General features: G+C 32.0%; 1 protein-coding gene across 1 annotated transcript; it reads left to right on the top strand.

The window, feature by feature from the left end:
* The first annotated feature begins 306 nt into the window (after positions 1-306).
* ais (DExD-box helicase 52) lies at positions 307-8,944 on the top strand. Its single transcript, XM_088262422.1, has 12 exons — positions 307-492; positions 928-1,197; positions 2,637-2,822; positions 3,487-3,739; positions 4,031-4,103; positions 4,225-4,434; positions 4,968-5,080; positions 5,739-5,839; positions 6,022-6,167; positions 7,071-7,151; positions 7,723-7,872; positions 8,654-8,944. Exons 1-12 carry the CDS (start codon positions 409-411, stop codon positions 8,886-8,888), a joined length of 1,902 nt encoding a protein of 633 aa, XP_088118548.1. The 5' UTR covers positions 307-408; the 3' UTR covers positions 8,889-8,944.
* Positions 8,945-11,010: the final 2,066 nt, after the last annotated feature.

Raw genomic sequence — 11,010 nt, 5'->3', positions numbered from 1 at the left:
TGTTATCCACTTCATCCATTTGGTTTATAGCTTCTGCAGATCTCTCTATTTCTTCCCATTTTAGTACATGATCTAGTCCAATCCATGCAAAAATTTCGGCGCTACCGAAACTATTTTGAATGGATAAATAGACAGTGCTCGCGCAAACTGGAACAAAATCCAAACCGGCCGGGACACCGGGACCCGTGTCTGAATCCGGGACAATCCCGGTCAAACCGGGACGTATGGTAAGCCTACTCATTTCCCTTGTAATAAAATCTATGACTTCATTTTTTGAGTCTATTTACGTTTTTAATCTATGGTTTTATGTGACATGTGGATTTTAAAATTTGACATCGCGGTGTTTTGATATTTGTTTTGAGGTTAATGTTCCAAACTTTGTGATATTCTCATAATATTTCTTTTAAAATGGACGCCTACGATATATTTAAAAAACTCACAAAAGGTCTCAACTTCAAATCAAAGCTTCTCGGAAAGAATCCCATTCTTCAGGTAAACAAATTAATATAAAATGTCGTCTTACGGTGATCTTTTTTATGATCCTGGCAATTTATTTTTATTCTTATGTCATTGGATATATTATTGTTAATCTTAAATAGATCTAAATAGAGATATATTTAAGTGACGTGAACTATTTTTATATATAAATTTAAAGTACGGGAAATGGGTCCTACATTCTTAAAAGCGATAACATCATTTACGTCCCTTCTCTCATTTTCACACCTAATGGCACACATTAAAACTCACGATTTAAAAAAATATATAGTATGTAGCGTCTCTATAAGCAGGCAATGCAGCTGTAAACGGATTGTTTTGTTTAGCCTGTTAAGAATTTAAAAGCATAAAATCGAACATAATTTTCTCTGAAATAATATGTTTTCCTGTATTAACCAATAATGTGTTTTAAACTATTTTATTTTTTCTCAGAAAACTAAGGTATCAGAACCACAAATACATATAAAAAATGAAGAATTAGACATTGAAAGTACTATTGAAGATGAGAAAGCAGAAAATGGCCAATTAAGTGATGATGACATTGAGGAAATGCCTAAAATTACACCTGAAGATGGAGGAGACTATGAACTCAACTTGATGGATGGTCTAACGGTTACTGAAACAGGAATAAAGAAGAAAGCCAAGAGAAGACGAGTAAAAAAACTTACGGAAAATAAGTTATCTGCTATCGAAAGAGAACAGGTTAGCGCACAGCCACATAAATTTTTATTATCAAAACATAACTTTGTTTTAAAATCTTTTAAAAGTTATATTTTAATTATTAAATTGAAAATCACAAAGTTATTACTTGAAGTATAAATTATACATATTTTATTATTTAAACTAATTTAGGGCTTAGAATGAACCGGAATGTCGCTGTGTTTCACTAGATTCTGCAAGTATAACTCGGTTTCACACAAGTACAGCAGGACCTCTATAATCCAAACACCGAAAATTTACCCTCTGTTCAGATTAGTGGAGTATTCAGATTTCAGTAGAGAGAATCTGTAGGGCATTTTTTATCAAATAAAACAATTATGTATTGTGATGTTTTAAATGTATTTATTCAACCTTTTTAAAGATATACAATATTTGAGTTGGATGAGATTGATTTAGTGATTTAAAACCACAAATATGTTTTTTTTTAGAATAACCTGCAAAGCCTCTAATAGAGGCTTGTCTGCAGTTAGGATAGTAAGAATAGGGAAGGTAAATGTGAAAAATACATCACAAACGCCCAGACCAATTGAAAATAAAATTTCTTGAATTCATTTTGCACTTGGCGGGAAATTTACTTTTCCCTGTGAAACTGGGATCACGGGATCAAACCCGCGACACCAGTTTCACAGTCGAGCGTCTAACCAACTACACCACGGGGCCTGTTGAATGTAACTGTCGAAATGTGCGAGCGACGCAATGGCAAAAAAATGGCGGAACAAGTAACGATAAATATGTACTTGACATTCGGTAAACAACTGCTGCAATGTTGGTGGTAGCGCGGATTTCAGTTTTTAAGAAGCGCGGGAGGGATGAGTGGGCGTTCAGATTACAGAGGTGTTCGGATTATAGAGGTCCTGCTGTATTTGACTAATTGTGATGATCAAGTAATGTAATGCGCAAAAAACCTTTTCATTCCTTGCGCCGAAGATATTTAATTTGCTGCCCGAAACCATTGTGATCGTGTCTTTAAGAACAGTGTCCGTCGATGGTTGCTTCTCGTTGGAAGGGACAAAGTAGAAAGTGATTTAATTAAAGTCCAGGTGTAATTATTTTATTGTAAAACCTTTATACTGTAAATTGATATTGTATCTATTGTATGTAATGTATATAATCTAATAATTAAAAAAACAAATAATAATAATAATAAAAAAATGTATTGACATGTATTTCGGATCAACACAGGCCATGCGTAAAGAGCCGTAATACATATAGTAAAAAAAATGTATGTATCTATGAAATAAATAAATAAAATAAATATATATGCGCGCATCATATAAAAATATTATAGAGCTCTAATTTGTTTAATTCCTCTCGAGTTGAAGTTTTCCATTGTAAGCTCTGAAAGAATTTCAGTAATATAATATATCCCCACTTACTCTATGATCTTTTTTCTTAATTAATATTTGATATGATATGTTAAGGCTCGCCACTTTAGAAGTGAACACGGCATCCGAGTGGTCGGTCCAGAGCCTCCGAGCCCACTGAAAGACTTCTTCTCACTAGTAGACAAGTATGGAATACCACAAGGGCTCGTTGATAACCTCGTTCAGTGTGGATATATGGAGCCTACCCCGGTTCAAAGACAAGCCGTCCCCTGCATGCTTGAGGTGTGTACATATCTTTAATTTCTAATTATTTTATTTTCTCCGCATTGTATTATGAATGTAGTTGATAATAGAAGCAGAAGAAGACTGAGGAAAACTTGCCATGATCAAGTATTTCAAATACTTGAAAGTGGTCAGGTCAGGTGTTGGAATAATCGGCGGGCATGTATGAGAAGATGCATGAATGTTGAAGAGGCGAAGATTGTTTGCAAAGCTAGATTGGAGTGGCGTTTTGTTCTCTTTGCTTACTCCTGCGGAAAGCGACGTGATGGTTAGTTAGTTAATCAAATAATTATTTTTATTTAATAAAAGTCAGAAGATGACATTGAAAACCTTGGATACGAAATTAAGTACCTAAGATTTAACAATATGAATAATTATCTTTGGTGAAATCCATAGAAAACGTGTCTGACCGCACCTAAAATCCATAGAAAACACGTCATCATGATCACAACTGCACACCAGCTACTCAGTGTGCTCAGAATGGGATTATTTTAATTGAAACTGCAGAATCCTTTACTGCGACAGCTTGAATCAGTGATCTAGACTACCTCGAGCTGCTAGTTTATTCTCGGACTCACTGCTTCTTACCTGATTTAAATTTTAGAAAACAAAAATCTCATTACAACTGATTTTCTTGACTCTTTTCTTTTGTTCGAATTGGCAGAATCGTCAAATCTTGGCGTGCGCTCCAACCGGTTCTGGTAAGACCGCCGCCTTCCTGCTCCCGCTCCTGCACGTCCTTAAGGCCCCCCAGCGGTGGCCCCGGGCCCTGGTGCTGTGCCCCACCAGAGAACTGGCCAAACAGATCTACCGAGAAGCGTTGCGACTGAGCGCAGGAACCAATATCGTGGTCAACTTTGTGCCAAAGATTAGCCCAGAAAAGATGGACAGCAAAAAAGCCATTTTAAGGAAGACAGGTGATTATTGCCTAACTATGATGCCTTCTTCATTTTTATTAAAGAGATTTCAAAATATCTTGAAATCTTTTCAATAAGAAGACTCTCTTGAAGACTCTTTCGCATATGTTTTCATTAATGAATTAAATTTATTCTTTATATCGTACCAAAAAGTTTTAAATTTGCATATTAAAATCAAATTATTTATCATTTATCCCAAAATTAATTATGATTTAAACAGCGAGGGAAAATACTTTTGATTTTTGCAAATTCTTTTTGGTTTTTAAATATTTATTCTTATTTCATTTTTAGATTTATTGATCAGCACACCCAACAGATTATGCTTTCTATTAGATCATGAAACTTCACCTCTTAATTTAGAAAGGTATGTTATGTGTTTTCTTCTTTGAATTTCTTTATAAGACAATTTACCCTATGAATTATATACCTACATTATTTCCATTTTGTATATCTTTATTATAATCAATGAATATTAACATTTTCAGAGTGAAATGGCTCATAGTTGACGAGGCTGATAAGCTGTTTGAGGGCTCGGAAGGAAATGAGTCTGACTTCAGACCGCAGTTAGATAAAGTGATGAAGGCTTGCAGTATCGGGGCATCTCTCTCGCTATTTAGTGCCACTCAGACACCGACTGTAGTGGACTGGTGCCGTCGAAATATGGACCAGCTACTCTGTATTACAGTCGGACAAAGGTAAGTGTGATTGATCAAATACAGCAGACGACTTGAACGAAATGGGTTTATACCACTTGGAATTAGGATCAACCTCTAAAAGTTATAGAAAATTATACCTCACCTCCAATACTAATTTTGGCCAACATTTGATGGTTTTTGGCTATGTCATATTCAAAATTTCATAGTACATAGTACGTTAATCATGTGTCAATTGTATTGATGTGTAATCGTGGTTTCCAACTGTTATTTAACTTTTTATAAAGCTGTTGATAAACTGATTGTATACTCGTTGAATGAATCGTGTTTTTACGTTAATAAACTCAAAAGTTGGCTTTAATAAGTGAGTTTTAGAGTGAGATTTTAATGCCAAATCAATAAATAATATAAGCCAATCTATCTGGGAAATTTATTTAAACACTCAAATCACTGAACTAGTTTATGATAATAATAATTAATTTTGATAATTTATATAGTGCCATTTTTGTAAAATACTACCTTAAGGGCGCTTTGATATATATTTTCTACATTTTTTACACTTTTTTTTCTTCCAGAAATGCAGCAACAGAACTTGTGAAACAAGAGCTATTATTTGTAGGTAATGAAAATGGAAAATTAGTGGCATTCCGCCAACTGGTTCAACAGGGATTGAAGCCACCAGTATTAGGTAATAATATACTGGCCTAAATTTTATTCTTTGCCTTTTTTACTATTATTTTTCATATTAACTTACTTAGGCCTCCTTTTGCTCTAACTATCCCTAAATGGATCAAATATCTTGACCAATCCGATCTCAAACTTCAAATATCCATATCCCGTAATATAATCGACATTTTAAGATGAAAATTATTGTATTTACCAAGAAACTTACATCCAATCAATCTGTTAACATTTTATTTCAATAGAATGTTGCATCTGCCCGATTTTAGCGGACACACCTGCTTGTCTTGAAGGGTTACATTTTCGATTAGATATGTATTCAAATCAAAGAGCTATTTATTTATGTATTTGTGTTGCCTGAACATTGTAACAAGATTGTAACGTAGATACGTTACAGCATTTTATTTTATTTTTTAGTATATTATTAGATTAAAACCGATATTTTTAGCTTTCCCACTTTATTTTTATTTGACCAGCGACCGGGTTTCGTCGTTACCGACATCATCAGACTGGTCCAGTCTGATGATTTCGGTAACGACGAAACCCGGTCGCTGGTCAAATAAAAATAAAGTGGAAAAGCTAAAAATATTGGTTTTAATCTAATAATATATTAAAATGCAATTCCATCACGAAGTGTCAGTGGAAAATATAAATTTATTTTTTAGTATTTGTCCAGAGCAAAGACAGGGCAAAACAACTTTTTAAAGAATTATTATACGATGGCATTAATGTTGATGTTATACATGCTGATAGAACGCAATTACAGGTATTTATCATTTTTGTATTTTTAAAATAACCCATTCATATTCATCAGTTTCCTAAAATAAAATTGCACTTTGTTATTTTTGATAGGGCAAGTACATATATGACAAAAGAGCACATATAATTTTCTGATAATTTATATTGCAAATAAAAAAAAGTATAAATGCATGTAAATATTTTTTACAGAGAGATAATGTTGTAAAATGTTTCCGCCTTGGCAAAATATGGGTGCTGATTTGTACCGAACTTATGGGACGTGGGATAGATTTCCGAGGTGTGAATCTTGTTATCAACTATGACTTTCCTCCAAGCTCTATTTCCTATGTGCACAGGTAAATAATACACATTAATATTTTAGGTGCTTCGGAAAAATAATTAAATATATAATATAGGTGTCTCAACTTGAAAGAAAGCATCTATCATTTTTATACGAAAGAAAATGGATGTCTTCTGAGCATTCTAGGGCTTACAACCTGGAACTTTGCCTTCTTAAGTTATCACTTTATACACATGTGTAACGTTCACCATTCTGCCCATTATTGAATATGCACTGTTGATGGATTCCTTTTGTATGTTAGTTGTAATTTTAATAGATGTGAAGAATTCTCAGTTGAGAATTTGCAAAGTACATGTATAGCTTTCTGAAATCGAACATATCGCTCACTCCTTTCAAGAACGTCGTAAATCAAAAATCGTCAATTTTCAGTTATGCATGTTTTCAGAATGCCCAGAAAATGTACTATATCCCAGCAAAAGAGGCATATTTTTAACTAAATATTTACCCGCTACAGGGCAGAAAGTGTTGTTTTTGCATTTCGAAGAAAAGGTATTGTTTAATTATTTTGTTAAATATACTAAATATTTTTCAAATGGAGAAAAAGCCTTCAGGTTTTACCCAATAAGATATGTTGCACAGTAAAAAGTTCAGTAAGTGGCTTGATATTTATTTTCAATACATTATATTATATTTTTAAACTTTAAAAACGTTCTCCTGAAAAATCAAGTATTTTGATTTATGACGTTCTTGAAAGAAGTGAGCGATATGTGAGATTCACTCAGAATTAGTTCCCATACATTTTTAGCTCGAGTTACTAAAATATATATATCGTAGGGTGAATAATCCAGTGTCTGATGAATAAATGAAAAATAAAAAATAAAGTAATTCCTTCTGAAGCGTGTCAAGTTTACTTGAATTATTTTGCAAATCAATATTTTATTTCCGAATTATCTTCTAGAATTGGTCGAGCTGGTAGAGCGGGACAAACGGGAAGAGCAGTCACCTTTTTTACTCAAGATGATGTACCGAATTTGAAAAGGTTTGCTTTTTTTTAAATAGAATTATCCTTTTTTTTACTATCCCATATAATACATAATCGTTTGATTTTGATAGGTTTAAACTTGTTTACGCCTTCATTTGTTTGTGAGTGATCTTGAAGGTGCTGAAATAATATGTTTGTAGTTTATGTTGAGTTTTTTTAAAGGCGAAGACTGACCGGAGCATTTTATCGTAACGTAATATGTTACGATGCGAGCATTCAGGCAGTCAGTACACCGAGCCGAGCGCACCATCCATAGTTTCGGATGCTCGCTGAAGCTCGCCGCGAGCGATGTTACGACGAAATGCTGCGGTCAGTCTCCACCTTAAAATATTTTTTTAACACCATTGTTAAAAAATAAATTTTTGATACTTGTTTCTACATTTTATGAGCGTGTTGTTGATAGATAACAGTTTGTTAATTTAAACAATGATAATTCGAATTTTGCCATTATTAGAATATTTTTTTTCCGAAAATAGTCACTAAAATAATGTTTTCATAAAAAACTCTTATTAATTTACAGTACATTTATAATGCATATATGTACCTATTACACTTTATTTTTCCACAGCATCGTAGTGGTTATGAGGCAATCGGGATGTGAAGTTCCAGAATACATGTTAACTCTGAAGCAAACCAGGAAAAATAGAAAACAGCTTCTCAAATACGCTCCCAAGAGACAAGATATTTCAACCGAATTACCCGAAAGACGGGGCATGAAGTGAGTAAAGATAATCAAATATTCTTTATTATCATCTCTCTTTTATCCCCCTTAACACATCAACTATCAAAGCATGAGATAACTCGTGTCTGGCAGTCTGCTGGTAGATGCCCACTACGAGTTATCTCGTTTTTGTAGAATTGCTTTGCAGTGCCCACTACGACTTAATACGTTGTAAATTCATAGGAATTTTTAATTAATAACAAGAAGGCTATGACGCCTTTTTGTTATTTTGCACATATCGCTCACTCCTTTCATCAACGTCATAATTCAAAAAACTTGATTTTTCAGGAGATTATTTTTAAAGTTTAAAAATATAATATAATGTATTGAAAATAAATATCAAGCCACTTATTAAACGTTTTACTGCGCAACAGATCTTTTTAGGTAAAACATGAATGTTTTTTCTTTATTTGAAAAATATTAAGTATATTTTTAAAAATAATTAAACAATACCTTTTGTTCAAAATGCAAAAACAACACTTTCTGCCCTGTAGCGGGTAAATATGAAGTTAAAAATATGCCACTTTTGCTGGGATATAGTTCGTTTTCTGGGCATTCCGAAAACATGCTCAACTGAAAATTGACAATTTTCGATTTATGACGTTCTTGAAAAGAGTGAGCAATATATGAGCATAAAATACAAATGAAGGTAATAAAATAAAATAAAACAATGTAGTAAAATACAAAATGAAATAAAACAATAGTAAAGACTAATTTGTAGTATGATGTAATGCCTGAATTTCGTGTGTGAATTAATTACTATATATCTATTTCATAGGCGGAAGTTTGGTGACAAACAAGACAAGGATGCCAAGAAGAGAAAAACAGGCGAAACGGAAAGTCCTAAGAAGGCAGATAAGATGATGAAGCCTAGAAAAGTTCTCACTAAAAAGAAACCCCAGTTTATGAAGAAGGCTCTCGGAAACAAAAAGAAAGACGGCGACAAGGGGGCAGCTAAGAATAAGAAATTCAAAGGAAGTAAAAAACAATACAAGAAAAAAGAAAATAAATAAATGCGAATGCAAAATGAAGTACAAGAAATTGAAAATAAAAAATATTTTGATTAAAAGGCTTTTTTTTATTTTATCACATTGATTTGACGACATTATTATAATTAAATTGTGTATAAAATTGATAACAAAATATAAATAGCATTGCGAGTGTAAAATATTACATCGTAAAATTTCTTCAGGAAGGGTCATTGTAATTTTAATTGGAAGTTTATTTGCCAATATAATTTCCTTAACTTGCTTATTTTTTTCCCTTTTGCCTTTTAATTTGGCAATAGTCGGATTATATTCCCAATAAGAAGAATTTAAATAAAGAAATATTATAATATTAAAAACATCATGTGATATGATTTTTTTTCTTTAAATTAATTTGTTTTTATTCTCCATTCAATCATTAAATATAAATATTTTTGTCTTTTTAAGGCTCATTTAAAAGTATTGACTAATACATGTTTATCTAATATGGTTGTATTTTTTTGGTCATTTATTTGCATAGTACATTTACACTCACCATGCCAAATAAAAATATACATATAAAATTGAGAAAAATGGTCAGCACAAATAATAATATGAAACATACATAAAAAGGTTTATACTAAACATTGAATTATACAATTCATTAATATAGTCAAACCATGACATAAGAGAATCCAAGAACTGGGACATTTTTTTCCCATACGGGCGTTTGTGCACTACCCGGATATTTGTGTTATTTTTACCATCCGGCACGTCAGTTAGCGTTTTAAAACGACGATTGGCTTGTACTTTTGTCCATATTTCTTTGGATCGGTGCGTGAACATGTTGCACGTAAATTCGATCACGCTAAACTGTCATAGTCGTTTTCATTTTTCAAAACCAGACTGCCGGACGGTGAAATCCCGTGTAGTGGACAAACGCCCTAAGCGGGTTTTCTTTTACAAAGCGGTAAAATGACAGGACCTTTCACTTATATCCAGATTCGACTATATAAACTATGTTTTTTTCTCAAATCTACTACGTTTTGAAAAGAAGAAGGCCACCGTTATGTTTCTCGTAAATTTGATAAGATTTTTAATTTTTTTCATAAAGTTTCAAACTAACGTTAGCATAAAATATGTATATAGTTACTTTTTTCAAGGCACATGTTGTTTAGCCATACACTTACCTATATATGTACATAAATTTGTAGTATCATAATACATAATTTCAACAACACTGATTATGTTCGTGATTTTAAAATTAAGCATTAAATGGAGAAAATGCCCATGAAATCTCAATACATTTGAACAGAGTAATATCCCTATGTCTTAATATTTCATTTATACAATGAATCTACGTTTTGTGCAATTTTTGAAGGAACCACGTGAACTTATGATAATATACTTAATTTTAGAACAACATCAACATAAATCGTATTTAATAAGTTCCCTACAAGAAAACTTATAAGGATTTAAATATCAATCTTTGAATCATTAAAAGAATAAAAAAATAAAATAAATATCTTTGTTTACTTTATAAAAATGAATTTACTTTTTCTTTAAAAAAAAGTAATACGAACTTTTTTTTAATGGTACAGTACCTACCACATTTACAGCGCAAATTTCTGTGTATTTTTCCATGAGTGATGTTTGTTTGCAAAGTCCTATGCATTTTTTCCTAATGTCACTCATCTTAAAAAATAAGTGGTTGAACATGATATGTATAGCTTTATGCATTTAGCTTTAGGGTCATAAACAATTTGAGCTTGTAAAATAGAATATATTGGGAACTTACTATTTACAATATACATAAGCATAGAGAGCATATATGTAGATAATTTTTTAACAAAAATATTTTGTAAGAATATCGTATCACACTGTCGTTGATTCAAAAATATCTCCTGGTTATAATATATTTATTAAAATTGGTTCAATACATTTAAAAAAAATAGTGGTATTTACTAAGTAAAACTTAAATTAAATATATAGATTTGACCACTAAGTGACTGCCGAATCAATTAATGAAATCAAATATATTTTTCAGAGAGAAGAATCCAACCTTGTTGGATTCTTGGCATCATGGATTTATGGCATCAGTATGCCATAAATTTCAAGAATTTATTACTTATTTATGTTTTCCATTGAGCAAATTTTTTATAAAGAAAAT

The sequence above is a fragment of the Brachycentrus maculatus genome, unplaced genomic scaffold (genome assembly GCF_059751285.1).
Source record: "Brachycentrus maculatus isolate JH-2025_06_01 unplaced genomic scaffold, ASM5975128v1 h1tg000180l, whole genome shotgun sequence".
Classification (NCBI taxonomy): Eukaryota; Metazoa; Arthropoda; class Insecta; order Trichoptera; family Brachycentridae; genus Brachycentrus; species Brachycentrus maculatus.
This window is presented reverse-complemented; position numbering and strand designations above follow the sequence as displayed.